At 43.6% G+C, this 25,685-nt stretch overlaps 2 protein-coding genes across 3 annotated transcripts in view; both read left to right on the top strand.

Annotated features, from left to right (window-relative positions):
- Positions 1 to 10,651, top strand: part of WIPF1 (WAS/WASL interacting protein family member 1) — a 142,060-nt gene extending 131,409 nt beyond the window's left edge. The window contains exon 10 of the mRNA XM_038751905.1: positions 10,604 to 10,651. Within this exon, the coding sequence (XP_038607833.1) occupies positions 10,604 to 10,635 (32 nt within the window). The 3' untranslated portion in view covers positions 10,636 to 10,651. The remainder of the gene's footprint in view (positions 1 to 10,603) is intronic.
- GPR155 (G protein-coupled receptor 155) overlaps positions 10,628 to 25,685 on the top strand; it is a 34,599-nt gene continuing 19,541 nt past the window's right edge. Inside the window, exons 1-7 of one of the 2 annotated variants that reach the window (XM_038751903.1) lie at positions 11,028 to 11,110; positions 14,453 to 14,589; positions 17,410 to 17,809; positions 19,527 to 19,692; positions 20,828 to 20,983; positions 23,137 to 23,220; positions 24,133 to 24,250. In XM_038751903.1, coding sequence (XP_038607831.1) covers positions 17,481 to 17,809; positions 19,527 to 19,692; positions 20,828 to 20,983; positions 23,137 to 23,220; positions 24,133 to 24,250 — 853 coding nt within the window. In that variant the 5' untranslated portion in view covers positions 11,028 to 11,110; positions 14,453 to 14,589; positions 17,410 to 17,480. Of the gene's footprint in view, positions 11,111 to 14,452; positions 14,590 to 17,409; positions 17,810 to 19,526; positions 19,693 to 20,827; positions 20,984 to 23,136; positions 23,221 to 24,132; positions 24,251 to 25,685 lie in introns of both variants that reach the window. The other variant, XM_038751901.1, reaches the window with a different exon arrangement.

Genomic DNA, 25,685 nt, shown 5'->3' with positions numbered 1-25,685 from the left:
ATGAATGAATATTTGTACAGATTTATTGCTCTATGTACTTGTACATACTTACGTATTCTATTTGTTTTATTTTGTTAATATGTTTTGTCGTCTGTCTCCCCCTTCTAGACTGTGAGCCCGCTGTTGGGTAGGGCCCGTCTCTAGATGTTGCCAGCTTGGACTTCCCAAGCGCTTAGTACAGTGCTCTGCACACAGTAAGCGCTCAATAAATACGAGTGAATGAATGAATGAATGAATGAATACGACTAGAATGAATGAATGAGCTGTGGGGCGAGTCCACGCGGGGGGGGGGGGGGGTGCGCCGTGGAGTGTCGGCCATTTTGGGGAGGAGCGGCCCGCGCTGGGGGGGCGGAGCCGGGGAAGAGGGGGCGGCTCCTCCTCCTCCTCGGGCTGGTGCTCGTGCTCCGGCTCGGGCCCGCGGGCACAGAGGCCGAGGGGGCCCGGCCCTCCCCTCCCTTTCCGGCCCCCGGCCCCGTGGGCAGCGGCGGCGGCGGACCGGACCGGACCGGACCGGAGCGGACCGGAGCGGACTGGAGCGGGCAGGTGAGGCGCGGCCCCCGGTTCCCCACGGCGCCCCCGGGCCCGCCCTGCTCGGCCCCGTCGTGGGTTTTCCCGGAGATCCCGGGGGGAGGCCCCGCGTACGGCTCCTGGTTTCCCGGCCGGTTGGGCCCCCGCCCGGGATGCCCGCAGCGCCACCCTCCTTCCCCTCCTTTTCTTCCTTCCCCTCCTTTTCCTCCTTCCCCTCCTTTTCCTCCTTCCCCTCCTTTTCCTCCTTCCCCTCCTTTTCCTCCTTCCCCTCTTTCCCCCTTCCCTGCCCCACTTCCTCCTTCCCATTCTTTTCCCCCTCCTTTTCCTCCTTCCCCTCCTTTTCCTCCTTCCCCGCCCCACTTCCTCCTTCCCATTCTTTTCCCCCTCCTTTTCTTCCTTCTCCTACTTCCCGCTGCCTTTTCCTCCTCCTTCCCCTCCTTTTCTTCTTTCCCCTACTTCATCATCATCATCATCATCAATCGTATTTATTGAGCACTTACTATGTGCAGAGCACTGTACTAAGCGCTTGGGAAGTACAAATTGGCAACATATAGAGACAGTCCCTACCCAACAGTGGGCTCCCTGCCTCACTTCCTTCTTTCTCTCCTCCTTCCCCTCCTCCTTCCCCTCCTTTTCCTCCTCTTTCCCCTCCTCGTCTTTCTCCTACTTCCCCCTTCCCTGCCCCGCTTCCTCCTTCCCCTCCTTTTCTTCCTTCTACTTCCCCCTTCCCTGCCCCACTTCCCTCTTCCCATCCTTTTCCTCCTCCTCCCCCTCCTTCTCTTCCTTAATAATAATAATAATGATGGCATTTATTAAGCGTTTACTATGTGCAAAGCACTGTTCTAAGCGCTGGGGAGGTTACAAGATGATCAGGTTGTCCCACGGGGGGCTCACAGTCTTCATCCCAATTTTACAGATGAGGTGACGGAGGCACAGAGAAGTGAAGTGACTTGCCCAAGTCACACAGCCGACAACTGGTGGAGCCGGGATTTGAACCCATGACTCCAAAGCCCATGCTCTTACCACTGTGCCACGCTGCTTCTCTTCCCATCCTTTTCCTCCTCCTTCCCCTCCTTTTCTTCCTTCTCCTATTTCCCCCTTCCCCGCCCTGCTTCCTTCTTTCCCATCCTTTTCCTCCTTCCCCTCCTTTTCTTCCTTCTCCTATTTCTCCCTTCCCTGCCCCGCTTCCTCCTTCCCATTCTTTTCCCCCTCTTCTTCTTTCTCCTACTTCCCGCTTCCTTTTCCTCCTCCTTCCCCTCCTTTTCTTCTTTCTCCTACTTCCCCCTCCCCTGCCCCGCCTCCTCCTTCCCATCCTTTTCCTCCTCCTCCCCCTCCTTTTCTTCCTTCTCCTACTTCCCCTCCTCCTCGTTTCCTTCTTCCTCCCCTTCCCGTCTTCTCCTTCTCCCCTTCCCGTTTTCATTCATTCAGTCGTATTTATTGAGCGCTTACCGTGCGCAGAGCACTGGACTAAGCACTTGGGAAGTGTTGCGGATGTGTAGTTCCCAAGTGCTTAGCCTAGTGCTCTGCGCACGATAAGCGCTCAATAAATACGACTGAATAGATGAATGAAAATACAATTCTTCCCCCTTCTTTTCTTCCTCCACCTCCCCGTCTCCTCCTCCTCCTCTCCCCCCTTCTTCATCCCTCCGACCCAAGGCGCTGAGCCAGTCTTGCCGCGGTGAGAACCAGGCCTCCTCCCCCACTTTATCTTTTTTACTGCAAAGGGGGCCAGTGGCCATCGCCTCTTCTTTACCGTGAGGAAGGAAAGAGGAAACAACGTTGTGCAGGTCTCCACCCTCTGCCTTTAATAACAGGATTTGGGGCATGGCTTAAATGGAGTTAATGAACCGTTAAATGTGGTGATATCTGACGGCTTGTGGATTAGTCTGCTGGTTGATGTTAGTAAAGTGGTGCTCAGTAATCTGATTCCAGTTTTCCCTAATTTCCCGGAGGGATTAAAAGATTAGTGCCTTTTTAATCAATCAGTGGTATTTGTTGAGGGCTTACTATGTGCAGAGCACTGTACTTAGCAGTACAATACAGTAGAATTAGTGGACAGAGTTCTCTGCCCATAATGAGCTTACAGCCTAGAGGGAGAGGGAGTTTCAAAAAAAAAAAAAAAGGATCTTGCTTGAAGCTCTATTCCTCCCTTCCATTTTCTCTTATTTTCTCTTTCTTACGGTCTTTATTAAGCACTTACTAGGTGCCAGGCACTGCTCTAAGTACTAGGGGAGATACAAGCTAAACAGGATGGATTCAGTGGTATTTGTTGAGGGCTTACTATGTGCAGAGCACTGTACTTAGCAGTACAATACAGTAGAATTAGTGGACAGAGTTCTCTGCCCATAATGAGCTTACAGCCTAGAGGGAGAGGGAGTTTCAAAAAAAGAAAAAAGGATCTTGCTTGAAGCTCTATTCCTCCCTTCCATTGTCTCTTATTTTCTCTTTCTTACGGTCTTTATTAAGCACTTACTAGGTGCCAGGCACTGCTCTAAGTGCTGGGGTAGATACAAGCCAAACAGGATGGATTCAGTCCCTGTCCCGTGGGGGGCTTACAGTTTGAATCCCCGTTTTCCAGATGACGTAACTGAGGCCCAGAGAAGTGAAGTGACTTGTCCGAGGTCACACAGCAGACAAGTGGCAGAGTCGGGATTCGAACCCAGGTCCTTCCGACTCCCAGGCCTGTGGTCTGTGCACTGGGCCATGCTGCTTCCCCCGATTCCTCTAAGGGAGTTATTCTCAGCACACCATTCTCCAATGCATTTGTTCTATCAAGAGTTTAAAGCTTGCAAGCCTTTGTTCTGGAAGTTCTGCACCTTTTTTTAATATGGCAACCCAGGTCCTATTTTTATAGCAGTGGTGATTTGTTTGGTAGTTTGAAAATATCTACTTTAAAATATATATTAAAAATTTGCATTGAATACTCGTCTATTGTTTAAAACTCATATTTTCGGTCTTTTAGTCAGTTGGTAGTAATGAATGAGCACTTATTATATGCAGGGCACTGAACTACGCACTTGGGATAGGACAGTGAGGGCTTATTGTGTGGAGAGCACTGTACTAAAGGCTTAGGCGAGTACAATATTTCCTGCCCACAATGAGCTTACAGTCTAGAGGCATGATCCCTGCCATCAAAGAGTTTATAATCTACTAAGGGAGGCAGGCACTAAAGTAAATTACAGGTAGGAGTAAGTAACAGAGTGAAAAGATATGTACATAAGTGCAAGTAGGGGCTGGATGTGAGTACCCAATGGCTTAGGTGATGCAGAAGTACTGAAGTAGCAGCTGTGGAGTAATAGTTCGGGGAGAGGATAAATCTATCCTCAGGGAAGACCTCCTGGAGGAGATGTTATTTTGGAAGGATTTTAAAGATGGGGCGGGCATTGGTCTGCTGAACGTGAGGAGGATGTTCTAGGTAGAAGAGAGTATGTGAGCAAGAGGCCAGTAGCAAGAGAGGAGGAGGAAGCATAGTGAGAAGACTGGCTTGAGTGGAATGAATTGTGCAAGCTGAGGGTGAAGTGGGAGAGGAGTGTGGTTAAATAATGGGGAGGAAGAGGTGATCACCTTAAAGCCTGTGATTTCTGCTTGGGCATAGAGGAATGGTGAACGGTGGGAAGGAAGTTTTTGGTGAGTGGGAAGACATGCACAGAACAGCGTTTTAGGGAAATGTTATCAGCCAGCAGAGTAGAATACGGGCTGGAGAGGAGGCAGACTTGGAGGCAGGGAGGTGTGCAAGGTGGCTGGTGCAGTGGGTTAGGGTCAGGATGCCTCATGGAGGCAGGGAGAATGGAGTGGAAGGCGAGGATTCTGGACATGTGGAGGAAGAACTGACAGGATGTGGGGAGAAACTGATTATTGGGCTTGAAAGAGAGGACAGTTGAGGACAATGCCAAGGTGCTTATGGGCTTGAAAGATGGAGTGGATGGTGGTGTTGGCAATAGTGGTGGAAAAGCTATGAGGAAGAGGAGGTGAGCTCAGTTTTAGCCATGTTGAGGGGAATTAAAGGCCTGGAATGGTTGGTGGGGGCAGTGGGTGTGGGAATCAATAAGAGGATAAATAGTGTAGCTAGCAGGTGAGGATGAATTTTAGGTGGCTGGGGTTCCATGTAATTTAAAATAAATTCACTGCTCAGTAGAGGCATATTTGTGATAGATAATATCGTCATTTCTTCATTGAAAATTGCTGACATGGTCTTTGTCTTCTCACATTGACATTTGCATTGTTGAGCATATATGATGATGATAATGGTATTTAAGCACTTACAGTGTGCCAGGCACTGTACTATATATATGGACTGCAGGGGAGAGAGTGAGTACAGCACTGATTTCCAAACCGTCTAGTCTAAGGTAACCTTTAAACAAACCAGGAATACTCTGAGAAAGGGTAGGGAAAGCCGGGAAAGGCATTTGGTTCCATGGTGTAAAACCAGATTGACGGCAAGAGATTAGGTTTGGTGTGTTCAACCCTCGCATCTAGTTTCCTTGCAGATGGTGCTTCAGGAAATTAGAATGCTCAGATAATCCCGGTTAAAATTCAAACTTTGCATGAAGGTCCAACATTGAAATTACTGGTGGCAGTAGGGAAGAAAATAGCTCCCTCTCCCATGCCTTTCATTTCAGTTCTATGTGTCATTAGAATTCTCCTGAATCTGGTATGAGTGGTTGGGAACTTCCTGGGCATTGCTGTTTCTCTCAAGAAGAAATGAACTTATTTGTATGGAATTTCATCCCTTGTTTGAAAACGCAAAATTATTGCGTCTTATTTTGACTTAGCCCTAGGAAGTTTAACAAGTAACATTTATAAATGCAAGTGTGGGTATATTTGTGTCCTTGGTGGTAGCAGTAATTTGTTGATCTACGAATTAGTTCCTTGATTCAGACTCACTAATTGTTACATGATCTGTGGAGAAAATTACCTGTGTAATGTTATTGGTGTCTTATGTGTGTTGCTGCAATGAAGAGGTGGTTCATTTTCTGCAAGTGAGGGGCAAAGACTTCTTCCAGGTCTGGAAAGAGTTGATTTCTCCCCCAAAAGTTAGCTGATTTGACATGCATAAAGTGGAATGAACTTAGTTTTTATTTTCCATTCACATTCATTAAGATGATCCAACGACACTACACATACGTAGTCATGTCTGTTTGCAGCACGGAAGCCCAGCTCTGCTTTTGCCTCTTGATCTCGCAATCCTTTCTAAGTTCCTGCTTAAAAAGAACTGATCCTTTGTTGATTGCAATATACCATTGCTGGTCTAACTTTAGGAATTGATAGTTTTCAGTTGAGATGTAGCATTGTCTGAAGCTCTGTTTTTTTGGCTCCTTAAAACATTTCTTCATACTCCTAGCTTTCAGTTGCCAAAGTTCAATTGCACCATATGGAAGACGCTTAGATATTCTACTGGCATTCATTCTCTTCACACATCCTACCCAGTATAGTTGTTTAGAAGTGAATATAAATGCTCCGTAAAATGCTCAATAAATACCATTGATATGGTGGTGACTAATATAACTACAATGATAGGAGACTGACTTTGTTTCTAATAATTTAGTGATTGTGATCCTCTCTTGCCATGTGATGTTGACTGTAGTCCTTAAGTGATGGAACTGCGCAAGGAGTAAGATGTGGCAGTTTGGCTGTCATAGAGCCCACTGTTGGGTAGGGACTGGCTCTATATGTTGCCAATTTGTACTTCCGAAGGGCTTAGTACAGGGCTTTGCACATAGTAAGCGCTCAATAAATATGATTGATGATGATGATGATGATAGAGAAGGCTGATTTGTCCTATAGGTCTGTAGACCTCAAGTTTGGTCTAGAGCATTTTACCCTGCTGCCACACTTTTTTTTTTTGTCTACTGTGGGACGGTGTGCTGCTGAGATGATAGAATTCTGTGGCAGTATTTAACACACCCAAGCCAATATAGATGTGTGTATCTTCCCAGGGCAAATTGACTGATTATCTCAGTTTTCTCTAGATTTATCAGCCTTTTATACCTGGCTGATTTGGCATACTGTTGACTGCAATTTGCATGTTATCAGTCAATTGTATTTATTGATAATAATAATAATGATGGCATTTATTAAGTGCTTACTATGTGCAAAGCACTGTGTTCTAAGTGCTGGGGAGGTTACAAGGTGATCGGGTTGTCCCATGGGGGGCTCACAGTCTTAATCCCCATTTTACAGATGAGGTAACTGAGGCATAGAGAAGTGAAGTGATTTGCCCAAAGTCACACAACTGACAGTTGGTGGAGTAGGGATTTGAACCCGTGACCTCTGACTCCAAAGCCCGTGCTCTTTCCACTGAGCCACACTGCTTGCAGGGCACTTTACTAAGCCTTGGGAGAGTGCAGCACAGTATAACAGACACATTCCCTGCCCACAAAGTGCTTATGGCCTCGAGTGGGAGACAGACATTAATTTAAATAAATAAATTACGGATTTGGACATAAGTGCTGTGGACTGCCAGCAGGTTTGGTGAGTAAAGGGGGAGAAAGTCAGGGCAATGCAAAAGGGAGTGGGAAAAGAGGAAATGAGGGCTTAGGGAAAGCTTCTTGAAGATGTGCCTTCAGTAAGCCTTTGAAGGGGGGAGAGAAATTGTCTGTTGGGGGCACATTCTAGGCTAGAGGCAGGACTTGGGTGAGATAGGTGAGCTCTAGGTACAATGTAGATATCCCACCAACACCTCAAACTTAATATGTCCAGAACAGAACCGCTCATCTTACCACCCAAACCTTGTTCTCCCCCTGACTCCCATTACTGAAGACAACACCACCCTCCCTGTCGCACAAGCCCATAATTTTGGCATTATCCTTAACTTATCCATCGCATTGAACCCACATATTCAATCTCTCACCAAATCCAGTCGGTTCCACCTTCACAGCACTGCTAAAATCTGCCCTTCCCTCTCCATCCAAACTGTTATTATATTGATCCAAGTACTTACCCTGTCCCACCTTGACTACTGCATCAACCTCCATGCTGATCTCCCTGCTTCCTGACTCTCCCCACTCCAATCCAAACTTTATTCTGCTGCCCAGATCATCTTTCTAAAACACAGCTCAGACCATGTTTTCCCCCCTCCTCAAGAATCGTGATTACTGTGAAACAAAAAATTCCTTATTATTGGTTTTAAAGAACTCAGTTCCCTCCCTCCTGTCTTTCCTCCTACAATCCAGCGTGTTCACTTCACTCCTGTCACACCAATGTACTCACATTATCTCGATCTCGTCTACCTCACCACCTGCCCCTCGCCCATGTCCTTTCTCTGGCTTGGAACTTCTTCCCCCGTCATCTCCAATAGACCATCAATCTCCCCACTTTCAAAGCCCTACTAAAATCACATCAATTAATCAGTTGTGTTTAAGTGCTTTCCATGTGCGGAGCATTGCATTAAGAACTTGGGAGAGTACAGTATAACAGAGTTGGTAGACCTATTTTCTGTCTAGCAGGAGCTTACAGTCTAGAGGGAGAGTCAGACATCAAAATAAATTACAGATATGTACATAAGTGCTTTGGGCCCGACCAGCCATGTATCCTAGCAGAAAGATCATGGGCTTGGGAGTCGGAGGACCTAAGCCTGTCGCCACCAAGTGCTTGCTGTGTGACCTTGGAAAAGTCACTTAACTTCTCTGTGCCTCAGTTTCCTCATCTGTTAAATGGGGATTCAGTACCTCTTCTCCCTCCTATTTAGACTGTGAGACCTGGTGTGGGATGGGAACTGCATCTGACTGACATGATTATCTTCTGTCTTCCCCTGTGCCAAGAACAGTGTGTGGCTCAGTGGAAAGAGCACGGGCTTTGGAGTCAGAGGACATGGGTTCGAATCCCGGCTCCACCACAAGTCTGCTGTGTGAGCTTGGGCAAGTCACTTAACTTCTCTGAGCCTCAGTTACGTCATCTGTAAAAATGGGGATTAAGACTGTGAGCCCCACGTGGGACAACTTGATCACATTGTACCCCCCCCCCCAGTGCTTAGAACAGTGCTTTGCACATAGTAAGCGCTTAACAAATGCCATCATTATTACTATTATATAGTAAGTGCTTAACAAAATACTTTCGATGTTGTTGTTATTCTATTATTACTGTTATCATTGTCAGTAAAGGGAACAAATCCAAGTGCAAGGGTGACGCAGAAGGGAGAGGGAGTAGAGGAAATGAGGGCTTAGTTAGAAAAGTCTTCTTGGAGAAGATGTGATTTTAATAAGGCTTGGAAGGTCGGGCAAAGTAATGGTCTGTTGGCAATGGAGGAAGTTCCAGGTCAGAGGCAGGCCACAGGGGTCAGTGGCAAGATAGACAAGATGGAGGTATAGTGACTGGGCTGTTAGTAGAGGAGCGAAATGAGCATGCTGGGTTGTACTAGAAAAATCAGAAAAGGTAGATGGGGGTAAGGTGATTAAGTACTTTAAAACCAATGGAAAGGAGTTTCTGTTTGATGGGGAGGTGGTGGGGCAACCGCTGGAGGTTCTTACAATTCTCCTCCAAAGACTAAGCCCTCATTTTCGCTACTCCCTCTCCTTTCCGTGTCACCCATATATTTGGATTTGTACCCTTCAAGCACTTTATATCCACCCCACCCTCAGCCCCACAGCACTTATTACATATCCATAATTTGCTATCTATCTACCCCTCGTGACTGTAAGCTCCATGTGGGCAAGGAGCGTGTCTATCAAGTCTTTTCATATTATACTCTCCCAAGTGCTAAGTATAGTCTCTGCATGTAGTAAGCACTCAAATATCTTTGATTGATTGGTTTCATGTCTATAATGATCGTCTTAATTATTTTTGAACGCCAGGCTTTTTTCCTGTATTAGATAGCATGGAGTGGCCCATTTTTAGGTATTAAGAAGTGTTTGAGTTTTTCTGCTTGTGTGGTGGCATCGGTTTAATAGCATATTCCTTTGCAATTCATCCAAAATATAACTTTCACCCCATGCCTAAAAGTTGGCTGGTGAATAGCCAAGCATTACAATTTTATTAGCCTTTTCATTGTCTAAGGCTGAAGCATTAAATGATGCCCTGTTAAATGAACTGCAGTGGATTTCTGCCTTCCAAAACATGAAATGGCTGGATTTTAGTTGCTATTTGTAGAATATATGTGTCTTTTTAAAGTTATTTATTCTTCCATGCTGAACTACAGTACCCCCAGGTCTCCTATAACATAGGGCTTATATTCTTGCAAAACCCCGGTTGAAGGAAAACTTGGCATCCATTACTGTACTACGCACATTCCCTCAAACCATTTCTGCTAATCTTGCGGTATTCCTTGTCCATATAGACTTAGCCTCCCTGATTCCCTAATGCTAGTCTAGCCAAAACGTGCAGTGAAAATGCAGATACTGGCAGAAATGAGTGTACTTTATAGGGTCTTTGCATTCTAGAGTTCTCATATATAAGCTATCTTTTGTCATATTTGATCAGTTCTCTTCCTGACTGCTTTACGTGAGTTTTTAAAATGGGCACTATCTTTTTGTGGTGTTTCCTAGTCCTGACTGTAAGGAGAGACAGCTTGTTGGTGCAGCTAAATTGCTGATATTACCCCCTTTTCTTGCTTAAAGGTACATTTTTGTATGTCCTTGCTTTGCCGGTGATGTAGTATGTTTAATATATTGCCCAAACAATCCCTTTGGAATAACTTTACATTCAGTCATCAGTGGTATTTGTTTAACACTTACTATGTGCAAAGCACCATACTACAGCGCTTGGAAGAGTACAAGACAACAGAATTAGTGGACACGTTGCCTGCCCATAACGACCTTTCAGTCTAGACGGGGAGACATTCAGTCCTGGAATCCAAACTGGGAAAAGTCTTTGCTGTAGGGCCATGTCCCATGGGGTATTCAGCATATGCAGGGCCTATGTTCTTGAGGAACCCCAAGTTAAGGAAAACTTATTACAGTAGGCCAGCCTTTGCCAATGCCATGCACATGAGCACATTGCATTCTTCCAACAGCATGGTCTATCCAGGTAGGCATGAATTGCCAGGGGAACATTCCCATAATCTCTAACAGTGCCCTCTCTAAAACACGGAGAGACAACATGTGTCATCTTGAATAACACTGACTCTTCCTGTTGTTTCCAGATTGCAACATAGAGTTGAATGGAGTCAGCTAGTGAGAGAAAATGAACGTCTTTTCCGACTTGGCTGCAAAGGACCTCCCTGCTTCACTCAACATGTCCAAGTCTTTGCCCGGAACACCGGACTACGGATTCAATTCTACCAGTGGCCCTCCGTCTATGTCAATAACAAGACTTTTTCCAGCCCTATTAGAATGCTTTGGCATAATCCTTTGTGGGTACATAGCAGGAAGAGCTAACATCATTACAGCCACACAGGCCAAAGGACTAGGAAATTTTGTCTCTCGATTTGCACTGCCAGCTTTACTGTTCAAAAATATGGTTGTACTTAACTTTTCCAATGTAAATTGGTCCTTTCTCTATAGTATATTAGTTGCCAAAGCTTCTGTATTCTTCATTGTGTGTGTGTTGACCTTACTGGTAGCCAGTCCCGAGAATCGATTTAGCAAAGCTGGACTGTTCCCTATATTTGCTACCCAAAGTAATGACTTTGCGTTGGGATTTCCTATAGGTAAGGTGTCATCCTTTTCCATTTAAAAAAATTTTTTTTATCTTGTTAGGTGTTTGATGTAGACAGACAACTCATGTTTCCGTGCTTCGTACTGTTTCGAAGGCCCAAGCCTATAAACCTCCCAATCGATACCTGAGCTTCTCATTTTTGAAGTGGGGATGACGTGATTTGCCAAGTGCCATGGCCAAAGTAATGTAGGTGATTAGACTCATTTAAAATGGGCCTTGCCATACTGAGTTTGAACTTAAAACCAGAAAATGCATCTATTCTTGATTTGGCAAGCAAGGGATGGAGTGTATTCTCCAAAAATATGGGAAACATCCCCCCCACTAAAGGGAGAAATTTGGATTAATATTTTCACTATCGTTGCCATACTGTTGGGTGCACACTTTATTTTGCTAAAAACTGGTGATTATTCATCCTTAAGGGTTTGTGCTGAATGCAGCCTTTGAAACAAGCATACCCTGGATTACAGCCATCCATGATGGGGCTAGGTGCAGCACTTTTTGCTGAGTTAGTGCAATATAGGTACCCCTTGATACCAAATCCAGGCATTGTTGTCCAGTCCTTCCTCACCCCTGTTGGGGTCAATCTTCTTCCCTCCCTTACCACCATCCTTAGCCGCTCACTCTCCTTGACCTTTCGGCTGCATTCAACATCATGGACCACCCCTCTCTTCTGGAAACCATATCTAATCTTAGTTTTTCTGCAGTAATTCTCTATGGTTCTCCTCTTCCTCTCTGATCCTTCTCAGTCTCTTCACTGGCACTTCCTCTGCCTTTCACTCTCTATCTGTGGGTGCCCCTCAGGTTTCTCTTCTGGGTCCCCTTCTTTTCATAGTTTACACCCACTCCCTTGGGATGCTCATTTGTTCTCCCAGCTTCAACTCCCACCACTTTGTGAGTGACTCCCAAATCCACCTCATTCACCAGGCTCCTGCAATCTCACATTTTCACATGCCTCTGGAATGTCCCTACATAGTTGTTGTGTTGGCTCCTCAATCTCTGTATCTCCAAAATTGAAGTCCTCATCTCTTCCCCATCCCAAATTCTCTCCACCACACTTTGTTGTACAATTCAGACAGATTTCTAAAGCCAGACTTTGAAAAATAAGAGACTGGGGGCGATGATGTCCACGCAGTAGCAGCCATGGTTTCATTCTATCAAACCAAAACCTTTTGAGGCATTTCATTTATAAGTGGAAGTATGTTGTTTCTGTAGTGTTTGGAACATTATTGAAATACAATGTCTTAGGCTTTGAACGCAAACTAGAAACAAGAAGATATGGTTTGGCGTTCAGTTCTTGAGACAGTACTTATATATTTTTGTTACCATAAAACCTTGTCAAATAGGTTTAAAGCTTGCTGTGTTTTGAAAATACACAGGTTAGAGGGTATGTATTGATCTTGGAAAAGACCTAGTAGAATAGGAGAGCCATATTAATAACTCATTTTCTTTCCACCATAGAGAAATCTCTAGCTATGGTATGTAATATTCTGGTTTAACTATTGCTTTTTCTTAGACTTTATCTTAGACTTTATCTGCCCTGCAGTGTTGACAGGAACAGTATCATAGCAGAGGGGTTCTAACCCAATTTCTCTGGCCGATTTACTAGGCCTGCTTTTTAAATTAAACTCAGGGCCATGGGGGAAACTCCAGCAAAACCAGACCATAGACAGTTTTGCTTCATGTCCTTTATTAATGTATACTGGGGAAAACAGGCACAGAGGGGATAAGTATCTATTTTTTTTTTCTTTTTCATATCTCATACCCCAGGATTTTCTGATACATTTGTAAATTGTGATTTAGTGAGATGGGGCAATACTCAAGGAGTGTCAATTTTGCAACTCCCAACTTTTTGGTAATGAAATATTCTGGGGACTACCATAGGCCCCCCCTCCATAGCCCATAATGCAAAAGGAAACCAGTCTTCTAGACTGCATTCCCTCTGACATTTTCAGAATGCAGATTGTGCAGGTAAACTCTGAATTTCCAAAATGCAGTGTCGACTCAGCAGATTGGAATGGTTCCTTGTTTCCTTCATTAAAAGATCCTAATCAGGTGCAGTTAAATCCCTATAATTTATTCGTCAAACAATGCTGATGGAATAAGTACTGTGACTAATAGTAATTATGCTGTAGTGCTTGAGCTGTAAACAGAAAGGAAATGAAGCATTTAACCTGATCATATGCAGTAAATAACTGAATAGTGTTGCCTAGGTTTTCATTTTCTTTTCTAGGGACTGAAACATTGCGGGAATCGAAATAGGAGCCCCAGTGGGTGGCTAATTTTGTTCTGGTAGTTCTCCAAAGCCATATAATAACCTCTCATAGTTGTTGTTTTTTCCACCTTGTCAAGAGCCTTATTTATAAGCATCAATTAATTAGAACTTACAGTGTGTATGATGGTAAATCTAATTTTAGTTAATAATCCATTTTTCTGTGTGAAATGTATAGGTTACTGGTCTGGCACCCACATATTATCTCGTCTCAGTTCCAACCCTTGGAGGGTCAAAGGGACAGCTGTTCTAGACTTTTTCAGGTGGAGAAACTGAGGCACAGAGCATTTCTGATATTTGGTCAAATCATCCAGTGGTAGAATTAGACAAATCTAGCTCATCTGGGTCTGCAGTTCAATGCTTTTTTTTTATGGTATTTAATTGCCTTCTATGTGCCAGGGACTGTACTAAGTGCTGGGGTAGATACAAGATAATCAGGTTGGACACAGTCCATGTCCCACATGGAGCTCACAGTCTTAATCCCCATTTTACAGCTGAGGTAACTGAGTCACAGAATTGTTAAGTGACTTGCCCAAGGTCACACAGCGGACAAGTGGCACTCTATCCTATAGAATAGGGATTGTCAACTTGAACATCCGCAGGAGCACTGCATAGCACCTGGGGGGGACCAGTCATTATGGCAAACAGTGGGATTTTTAGACTGTAAGCCCACTGCTGGGTAGGGACTGTCTCTATATGTTACCAACTTGTACTTCCCAAGCACTTAGTACAGTGCTCTGCACACAGTAAGCGCTCAATAAATATGATTGATGATGATGATGATGATGATAACTCCACAGTCAGAGCAAAACCAAGTGATCAGAGTTAGCTTCACTCCGTGCTATGAGCTGCAGCTTTCTGCTCCACCAGAATAGTGTGAACGGGGACTTTGGGTAGGACGCCCCTGAACCAGTGAGACTTTGGGTTTTGTTTTGTTTTTTCCTTGGTTTTTTTCCCCCTACAAAAGGTTAAAAACACCTTCTCTAAGCAGTCTGTTCTGTTTTTTGTGTTTTTGATTTTTTTGTTTTTTGTTGGTTTTTTGTGTTTTTTAATTTTAACTCTTAGGTACCACATGAACTAGAGCCCTGCAGGATCAAGGAGATCTGGGATTTGGACTGCCCCAGTCCCTGCTCTGGCCAGTACCTGCTCCAGCCCCTAACATCCAAGCCCCAGAGTAGAAGAGAACCAGGGCCAAACCAAAAGTGGGTTCAGATTCACTTCTGGGAAATGTGTTTTGCACCTGTGCATTTGCCCTCAGACTAGTGGGCATTGTGGCCCCAGTAGCCGGGAGGTTACCACGCATGCTTGTCATATGCTATAGAGTCTCGTCTGTCACATGTTGTCCTCTCTGAACTGAAACCCCAGAAGCAGTTGGGGGGGGGGGGGGGGGAGCTAAATTTGTGGTTACGGGGAACTTTGTGAGCCTGTCTGATGCGATGCCAGCCCCCCCTCCCCACCAGGCTTAGAATATGAGGAACCCCTGGGCCAGGCCCAGCCCATGCAGGACTCTTGGTGAACTACCAGAAAAGTGAAGTTGTGAAACAAATGCTCTTATTTTGCATGGGCAATATTACATGGAAATGAGTGAAAAGGGAAGCTTTGGGGAGTGTGTTAGCCTCCGTTTATGCTTCTATTTGAAAGCTAACCAATTTGGGTAAACGGCAGGTAGAAACATTTCCCTGAAAAACTGGAGGCTTGTATGTTTGGTTTTGTTCTCTGTCTCCCCCTTTTAGACTGTGAGCCCACTGTTGGGTAGGGACTGTCTCTGTATGTTGCCAATTTGTACTTCCCAAGCGCTTAGTACTGTGCTCTGCACATAGTAAGCGCTCAATAAATTCGATTGATGATGATGATATTTCCTGGGAGGTTTCTTCCAGTTTTTCAGTGGGGCCAAAAATGGGGTCCAGACTTCCCCTCAGGCCCTCGCGCTCTTATTCATCACCCCCCCAACCCCAATCAATCAATCAATCGTATTTATTGAGCACTTACTGTGTGCAGAGCACTGTACTAAGCGCTTGGGAAGTACACGTTGGCAACATATAGAGACAGTCCCTACCCAACAGTGGGCTCACAGTCACCACTCCACACAGTAAGGCACCTAGACCCCAGACCCCTGCAAAGTCCTCCTGCAGAATATTTCTTTCTCCTTATGGCCCCTCTTTGGGTGAGAATATAGCCCTGTTTCTCAACATGGAATAACAATAACGATAATGGTTTTTAGTTAGGAACCTTGTTTAAGTTTATTACCCAGAGTGATTTGAGGAACGTGTCCTTAACCCTCTTATTTTTTTGTTGAGTATGTAGTAGAACACATCTTGGGCTTACATATGGTGACTTTAGTAAGCGAATACTTGGAGCAGAATTTTTGCCTATCTTGGGTCCCCCATACATTCATAAACTTAGTCTTGGACAGTGATTTAATAGCTGTCTGTTCACGTGATTTTTTTTTTTGTTTGTCTTTTCTGTCTGCTTAGAGCCCAACTACCAGTATGTATGAGCTTTTAAGTTATTTACAGTGTCAGCTCCCAAACACTAGGGTGTTAACAGCATATGGGTTACAGAGAGTAGACAACGGCCGTTGGATGACTGAACTGAATGTGGGAGTCCTGGTTTTGGAGGCCTCGAAGAGAGCAAGTAGACCTAAGTCTACTCTGAATGTCCGTGTTGGTGCTTCAGCAAGATTGTGATTCATTTGTGGTGTGGGGTCCTTAGACGGCTCAAACATTTGCATTCATCCCCCTCTGACGCTCTGAAGAAAATACAGCACTCATGGAAGCAGTCCCAGCAATAGAGCGGGCAGTGACATAAGTAATAGTGGGCTTAGTCTCGGGAGACTGGGAAGGTAATTTAGAGCCCATAACTCCCAGGATTCTGGGAGCCTGGTGTGTGGGGGAAATCAATCAATGGCATTTACGGTCACATCTCTTCCAAGAGGCCTTCCCCAATTAAGCCCTCTTTTCCCCTCCTCGCTCTCCCCTCTGTGTCATCTATGCACTTAGATCTGTGGGCTGTTGATATCGGCCCCTCCCTCAATCCCGCAGCACTTATGTACGTATCTTTAAATTATTATAAATTGCTTATAGTGACGTCTGTCTTCCCCTCTAGGCTGTAAGCTCATTATGGGCAGGGAACATGTCTGCTAGTTCTTTTGTGTTTACTCTCCCAAGTGCTTACTACAGTGCTCTGCACATAGTAAATTGTCAATAAATACAACTGATTGGTTGAGTGCTTACCGTTTGCAGTGCACTGTACTAGGTGCTTGGGAGAGTACAGTACAACAAAATTAGCAGACACATTCCCTGCCCTCAACAAGCTTAGAGTCTAGGGACTACAGACTTCGGGGGGAAAAGCTGAGTATCCCACAAGGTCCTAATCCGTGATTCCCAGGCAGTCTGGCAGGGCTACCACCACCATCCTGGGCTCCTGCACAGTTGGTTTTCTTTAGCCTGTGCAGTTAACTCATGATCTCCCATAGGCACAGTGTCAGCAAAGGTCCTTCCCCACCCCTATTGTAATGAACTTGGGTCAGTGTGGGAAGAGAGTGTGATCTGCACACAGTAAGCGCTCAATAAATACGATTGAATGAATGAATGAATGACAGGGAGGAAGGGAGTTGACCATCCTAGAAACCTAAGGCCCTGCAACTCTGCAGTCTGAATCCTGAGTCTGCTACCAACCATGTGATGGAGTTTGTGCTAATCTTCCGTACTTCAGTTTATTTGGGGGAAAATGAGGATAGGAATATGACTCTTATTCACAGTGTATTTGTGAAAAATAACTAGTAAGTACATTTAAAGATAGTCACTGGGCGTCATAATGTTTAGGGAACCGTTGTTCCCTTATCATTCACTCCCAGATACTGGCCGCAGTGAGAATGCTATTTTAGTAAGTAGGCTAACGAGGGCTACAGAACATGTAGGTTCATTGACATGTTTTAACAAATAAACCAAGAGCACCATTTTTTGATATTTAAACATCTCTGTGGAAACCGTTCCATTAACTTCAGATTTTCTGTTTTCCAGTTGAAGCGTTATATCAAACCACTTATCCCGAGTATCTTCAGTATATTTACTTGGTGGCGCCAATATCTCTCATGATGCTAAACCCAGTAGGGTTTATCTTCTGCGAAATTCAGAAATGGAAGGAGAATCGTAACGCATCTCAAAGCAAAATCAAAATAGTGGGACTTGGCCTGCTGCGGGTGTTGCAGAACCCGATTGTGTTTATGGTTTTCATTGGAATTGCCTCAAATCTTGTTCTTGGTCAGAAGGTGCCGGTGTATTTGGAAAATTTCCTAGATGGACTTGCCAGTTCTTTTTCTGGCTCAGCCCTGTTTTATCTTGGGCTCACAATGGTGGGACAAATAAAGAAACTGAAGAAGTCTACATTTGTTACACTGATTCTTCTCATCACTGCTAAACTGTAAGTTTCTTTTGTTTGACTTGGGGACTAAGAGTGGAGCGGTTTGTACCTTATGCATGATTTACAGAATTGAAAGGGAATGTCTGAATTGACAGCCTCCAAGTATTTTCTTAGCACTTTCGTTCATGGTTCATCCTCTGCCCATATTTATAGCAAGAATGACCTGGCCTTAAAGAGTCATTTTTATTAGGGAAGAAGAGATATTTTACTTAAATACTCCTATTTCCTAAGTAGTTTTTTGCCTTTTTCTGTGAACCTGATAAAAATAGACTCGTTGGGCTCCTTCTGAGCTTCCTCATTTCTCAGGTTTTGGTTAAATTGTTTTCTTTTGGTTTAGTTGTTTTCCAAAGTGCTTTGAGGTCCCTGAATGAAAGGAGGCATAGTTGTAGTTCAGTTTGATTTCAGTTTGAACGGAATTTGGCTTTTAGATTGAGGTAAAAAGCGAGTAGTTTTCAGGCTAATTGACCTCTTTGTAATCCGAGTTATGCCTTCAAATGAAATAATCGTAGTCTTCCCTCATCTACTTTCAGTAGATCAAAGAAAAATTCATCTGACTTCAGCAAGTCGTCTTAACATTCATTCATTCAGTCACATTTATTGAGCGCTTAATGTGTGCAGAACACTGTACTAAGCGCTTGGGAAGTACAAGTTGGCAAAATATATAGAGATGGTCCCTACCCAACAGTGGGCTTACAGTCTTGTCCGTGCTCAGTTTATTAGAGGGACAGCTATAGTTCGGAATACTATTGATTGCCTAGGTGATATGGTTCACTGAAAGTAGCTTGGAACCCCAAATTACTTCTGTTAGTACGTTCATTTCATGAAATTAAAAAAAATCCATCTCCCTGCAGAGTTGCTTAAATGCAATATATTATAGCAAGCGTTGTCTAGTGAAAAGAGCGCAGGCCTAGAAGTCAGAGTACCTGGGTTCTAATCCCAGCTCTGCCACCTGCCTGCTGTGTGACCTTGGGCAAGTCACTTCCCTTCTCTGTTCCTCAGTTACCGCAACTGTAAAGTGGAGATTAAGACTGTAAACCCCATGTGGGATGTGGACTGTGGACTGTGTTCAACTCGATTTGCTTGTATCTACCCCGGCGCTTAGTACAGTGCCTGGCACATAGTAAGTGCTTATCAAATACCATTGTTATTATTATTATTATCTGCCCCAGGATTTAGTACAGTGATTGTGTAGCACAAAGTAAGAAGCAGTGTGGCTCAGTGGAAAGAGCACTGGCTTTGGGAGCCAGAGGTCATGGATTCTAATCCCAACTCTGTCACTTGTCAGCCGTGTGACTTTGGGGAAGTCACTTCACTTCTCTGTGCCTGTTATGTCATCTGTAAAATGGGGATTAAGACTGTGAACCCCACCTGCGGCAACCTGATCACCTTGTATCCCCCCACTTCTTAGAATAGTGCTTCGCACAGAGTAAGCGCTTAACAAATGCCATCATCATCATCATTTAAATACCACAATTGCTGTTATTCTGATGTTTTGATTTTTTTTAACAGCTTCAGAGTGCTTGCTTCCTACTGTAGAGACTGTTCTCAAATGTACTTAGACTGCCGTTTATTATTAGTAGTAATAATGATAAAGCACAGCAAATAAGCGTGGCCATTGCCACCAATTCCAACAGTATCTCTTAGAGGGTAGGAAGCTGAAAGGAAATGAAGCCGCATTGTGATTGCACCGTGAATGATAGACATTTTGTCTTTTCAGCTTGGTGATGCCACTTCTGTGCAGAGAAATGGTGGAACTCTTGGACAAAGGCCGTGGCGTAGTGAACCACACTAGTTTATCGAACTATGCTTTTTTATATGGAGTCTTTCCAGCAGCACCGGGGGTCGCCATCTTTGCAACCCAGTTCAATATGGAAGTAGAGATTGTACGTATTTAAAGGTTCAAAAGTTATTTATTTATTTATTTTATTTGTACATATCTATTCTATTTATTTTATTTTGTTAGTATGTTTGGTTTTGTTCTCTGTCTCCCCCTTTTAGACTGTGAGCCCACTGTTGAGTAGGGACTGTCTCTATATGTTGCCAATTTGTACTTCCCAAGCGCTTAGTACAGTGCTCTGCACATAGTAAGCGCTCAATAAATACGATTGATGATGATGATGATGATTTTGTTGGTCAGCATAGAGAATTCTGTTTGGAGAACCCAACATTCTCTTAAGAGATTTTTTTTCCACTTCCGTTGTAGTAGACATGAATAGGTTATTGATTAAAACCTACTTCCTGAAGTACTATAAACTCTAGATAATCCAGCCCACCTGACCCACATAACCCCAAAAGTGGGCCCCACTTAACTCAGTAAGATTATGTGTCTTGCATTTCGTTTCAAGACATGAGTATTTTATAATTTTCTGACCTGGATGAATCGATTTACTCTGCAGGTGGTTCAACAACGCAACATACAATTAGATACTAATATTTGAAATCTATCTTTTCTGAAAAGTAGATTGGATAAACTGCAGGTAGATAATCTGGCTTGGACTAATGGTGATCATGTTAGCCATCAGTCATTTACCCTGTAGAATTGTATATAAAGTCCCCCTTTCCATTTTTGTTTCAAAGAGGTGGAAGAAATGACTTCAGGAATTTCACCTGGTCACAAGTGAATTGACCATCTAGAATGCAGATGATGTCAGTGATTGCCAGTAAAACTCCATTCAAGTGCAAATATAAAACTGAGTAATTTAAAAGATCGCAAAAGGGAGCGCAGTGATAGGAAAACTGCCTTTTCCCCCTACAAATCATTCATGTAAACACTACTGTATTTGGTTTCCATATTTTTGCTCATTTACTCTGATTCCTTTTGCTTTAGATCAACCTAGCAGTCTGTTGGTGTTCCAGCGCTTAGAACGGTGCTTTGCACATAGTAAGCGCTTAATAAATGCCATCATTATTATTATTATTATTTAAAAGTTTGATACAACTCTTTGAATCTACGAAGTTATTAGTAAAAATTTTGTAAAAGAGAAGTAACTTTTCCTCTATGTTGATCTCTGTTTGCAGATAACTTCAGGAATGGTGATAAGCACTTTTGTATCCGCTCCAATCATGTATGTTTCCGCGTGGTTGCTGACAATTCCGTCTATGGATCCAAAGCCACTGGCATATGCCATCCAGAATATCAGTTTTGATATAAGTATTGTCAGTCTGGTCTCCTTGGTAAGTACCACAGTACAAATGAGATGGAAAAATTGAGAGTAGCATATATCAGTATTTTGTATGTAAGAAACATTGTGGCTTGTTAATGGGGTTGTAACTGAACATTTGTACACATGCCCACGACTGTTTTTCTGCCAAAAACAAAAATCCTGCACCCCTGGATCTGGGGCATCAAGCGTGGCTAAGATAGGTGGTGTGGTTAAGATAATTCAATAATGTTGGTCCGGAAGGGGAGCTGGACAACTGTTGTGGGAACTTTCTCCTGCCCTTATCCTTCTCTAAACCTGGGTGTTTGCTTCCTGCAGACCTGTGCCACCTCTCCCAGAAATGCCAGAAAGGAGATAGGATACATTTTCCAAGGGGAAGAACTGTACCCCAGTTAAAATAAGAAATCGGGGTTTTCTTAGGGGGAAAGGCAGCTTCGCACAACCAAACTTCCCCCAGATTTGTGTGGTCTAAGGGCAAGTAATGACTCCGGAGAAACTGTCAGAAAATGGGCAGTTTAATGAAAGATAGAAATTTGACTTGTTGCCGCAGCTTATTTCCATATTGTACATACGGGAAAAGGACTAATGAATGGTTTTTTTGGTTGTTGTTTTGAGTTTTTGGGTGGGTTTTTTTTTTTTAGTTAATATGGTAGATGAGGAAGAAAGCAGTAAGGCTTTCCTGGGGCTCTCTAGCATAATGGGAAATGAATTCTAAACTATCACAAATATGGGGCAGGGTAGGGAAAATATGGCCTTAGGCTATGTTTGGACTGCAAGCTCCTTGGTGGGGGTTGTGTCTGTGAACTCTGATGTATTGGACTCTCCCAAGCGCTTTAATACGGTGCTCTGCACACAGTAAGTGCTCAGTAAATAACATTGATTGATGAATTTGGGCCACCAGCTGATTTGTGGGAAGTAGCACTTCCATCCATACTAGCTCCTACCTTGCTTTGAACAGCCAAGTCCAGTAAGCAACCCCAAATTAATTTGTCCCCGGGGTGGAATCAGGTAGAAAACACTTGGCCCTTTTAACTTCCTTCTTCTCCCCTCCCCAAACCAGTCCTTCGTGGTGACAGGTTTTTAAGAGATCCCAAGTGACTTGCCCAGCAAAATAACTGCCTGTCTCTAATATAGAAGGGGTTAGGTTTGTGGGCAGGAGATGTGGCTGTTACAGGGTAGTTTTCCAAGTGCTTAGTACAGTGCTCAGCATGCAGTAAGCGCTCAATAAATACCATTAATGATGAAGATGATGCTAAACTGGGGGACTACCTGTCTGCTAGCCGGAGGGATCTTGTGAGCAATAGGGGGAAAAATAGCCAGAGAAAGTGCAGCCTTCCCACGAAGGCTCTTCACCAATCAGCGGAAGGACCACGCAATTCTGTTCTCCCAAGAAGGAATTGAGATCATTAGAGAATGGGCTGGGAGTGTCCTTTTAGGAGCCCTGATTATGGAAGAATGCCAGGATAAGCAGGGTTTTTTTTTAATTGCAGCACTTCTCTTCTCACTTGACATGGATATTGAAATTTCCCTTGGTAGTAGAACACAATAAAGCCCTTTGTTACTGGGGAAAAAAACTGTTGATTTAGCTGATAGGTGATTATTGTAAATATTAACGACTAGTCCCCATTTTAATAATAATAATAATGGTATTTGTTAAGCGCTTACTATGTGCAAAGCACTGTTCTAAGCGCTGGGCGGGGTACAAGGTGATCAGGTTGTCCCACGTGGGGTCACAGTCTTAATCCCCATTTTACAGATGAGGTCATTGAGGCTCAGAGAAGTGAAGTAATTTGCCCAAAGTCACACAACTGACAATTGGTGGAGTCGGGATTTGAACCCATGACCTCTGACTCCAAATCCCGTGCTCTTTCCACTGAGCCACGCTGCTTCTCTTCTGCTTCAATAAATAACATTGATTGATGAATTTGGGCCACCAGCTGATTTGTGGGAAGTAGCACTTCTCTCCATAATAGCTCCTACCTTGCTTTCTTATTTTATTTTTATTTTATCTTTATTTTTTATTTTATTTTTATTTTATTTTATTTCTTTCTTTATTTACTTGTTTTTTTATTTTAATGCTTAGTGGATGGGGCCTTGGGTAGCCTTTAGCTACACACATTCTGATTTCAGAAGTCTGAAGATTTGATGTGTCATTTTGTCTTTTAGATCTGGTCCCTCGCTGTTCTGCTACTGAGTAAAAAGTATAAACAACTTCCCCATATGCTGACCACCAATTTGCTCATCGCTCAGGTTAATTGTGCTTGTTAATGTCTGCTAGGGAGAAAAAAGTTTTGTCTTCAGTTGTTTTCCGTTTACTGAGGAAGTTTGTTATTCCAGGAATTCATCCTTAGAAAGGCACCAGTTTTCATAAATCTGCAGTTCATAAGGATTGCGGAATTCCACGATGAATGCAGCCCAATATGCAATTATTTTAATTTCAAGAATTATTCAAAATCAGGGCCTCCTAATAAATAGCGTGATAGTAATCTTGAACAACTGAACAACTTGAAAAGTACATCTTGAATTTTAAAAACTTATTTTTCTTGCTTTCTGTAGCTAGCCATATTTCAAGTTCGGGGAAAGAAAGCTAATTTTCTGTGGAACAAAGTTATTACATTTTTTTATGTTACCTAGAAAACTACCTAATTTGAAATGGAGCTTAAAGCACCTCAATTGTTTCTTTTTTTTATTTTAATGCTTAGTGGATGGGGCTTTGGGTAGCCTGTAGCTACACACATTCTGATTTCAGAAGTCTGAAGATTTGATGTGTGCAGAACAATTAGTTAGTGGGCCACCCTAGAGAGTCAGCAAATGAATTTCGAGTGGTTCAGGAACAGAGCAGTAGTTACCAACCTTGCTTTATTGGGTAAATCCTTGACAATATTCCTTCACTTCTGCACTTACATCATTTGAAATGAGGATAATTGAGGTATTTTTAGAGCTTTCCTTCAAAGGAAGGATGTGGCTTGTGGCTTTTAAATGCGCCTTATTCCACCAAAGTTGAACAGCTCTGATGTAACTACAGTTACTCGCGAATCTCTTTGAGGTAAAAGTAAGGCTAGTGAGAGAATGCGTATCTTGTGCTTCTTAGTTATATATTGGCTATTTTGATCTTGGTGAGCACTTCAAGTTCAGGTTATAATTTTTCCATTTCCTTTCTAGTCGATAGTCTGCACCGGGATGATGATGTGGAATTTTGTTAAAGAGAAAAATTTTGTTGGGCAGATTCTGGTGTTTGTGCTTTTATACAGCTCCCTCTATAGCACTTACCTATGGACAGGTAAGTTGGCATGCCACGGGAAGGGAAGCGAACACAAGCACTCTATAGCACTGGCTTAGTGGAAAGAGCCCGGGCTTGGGAGTCAGAGGTCATAGGTTCAAATCCTGGCTCCCCCACTTGTCAGCTATGTGACTTTGGGCAAGTCACTTAACTTCTCTGTGCCTCAGTTCTGTCATCTGTAAAATGGGGATGAAGACTGTGAGCCCCACGTGGGACAACTTAATCACCTTGTATCCTCCCCAGTGCTTAGAACAGTGCTTGGCACATAGTAAGCGCTTAACAAATGCCATCATTATTATTATTATTATTATTATCACTAGCAATGCAAGCAGCATGGCTCAGTGGAAAGAGCATGGGCTTTGGAGTCAGAAGTCATGGGTTCAAATTCCGGCTCCGCCAACTCTCAGCAGTGTGACTTTGTGACTTCACTTCTGTGTGCCTCAGTTATCTGATCTGTAAAATGGGGATTAAAACTGCGAGCCCCTGTGCAACAACCTGATCACCTTGTAACCTCCCCAGCGCTTAGAACTGTGCTTTGCACACAGTAAGCGCTTAACAAATGCCATCATTATCATTATTAATGAAAGTATGTGTCTGAAGAATAATCTAGAACTGAACAACTCTAAAAACAATTTTCAAGTGTGCTCAATTGCCTTACTATATAACTTAGATTTTTGAAAACTTCTGAAAATAAAAGATTTAAGGGAAGACCTCCGGTTTATCTAACTTGTCAAGAGGTTGAGGCAACTTCTGTTTAAAAGCAGTGATCTCCTAGGCCAACGACAGTTCTCGGTGAATTAATAGGTCTGGCAGAAGGGGAGCACATGGGAGTCTAGAAAGGAGGACCCAGGCCAAAGTCAACAGATTGCAGTGTAGGTGATTGGTGTCATAGCTATGTACCCTAGTTAAAAAGATGCACATTTTAAAGTCCATCTGGGTATTTAGTTGGTGCAGTGGGTAGAATCTCTGCTCACTATCGTAGTCTTTTCTCACTCTGCCCTCTGCTTAGCACACTCCCTTTTTTTTCAAATCCAACAGACCATCCATTTTCAAAGCCTTTAAGAAACTGCATCTCCTCCAGCAAGCCTTTCCTGATGGTTCTAATCTCCCCAGATGACATTCTCCCTCCCCACCCAACTCCCACTTCAGCATTTCTGTGCCCTTTATACACACGTGTACTCCGAAGCGCCTTTAATATTGGTGGACAGAGAAGCAGCATGGCTCAGTGGAAAGAGCGCGGGCTTTGGAGTCAGAGGCCATGGGTTCAAATCCTGGCTCTGCCAGTTGTCAGCTGTGTGACTTTGGGCAAGTCACCTAACTTCTCTGTGCCTCAGTTACCTCATCTGTAAAATGGGGATTAAGACTGTGATCCCCTGTGGGGCAACCCGATCACCTTGTAACCTCCCCAGCGCTTAGAACAGTGCTCTGCACATAG

This window comes from Tachyglossus aculeatus, chromosome 9 (genome assembly GCF_015852505.1).
Source record: "Tachyglossus aculeatus isolate mTacAcu1 chromosome 9, mTacAcu1.pri, whole genome shotgun sequence".
NCBI lineage: Eukaryota > Metazoa > Chordata > Mammalia > Monotremata > Tachyglossidae > Tachyglossus > Tachyglossus aculeatus.
The sequence above is the reverse complement of the archived record's forward strand: the minus strand, read 5'-3'. Positions and strand labels throughout refer to the sequence as shown.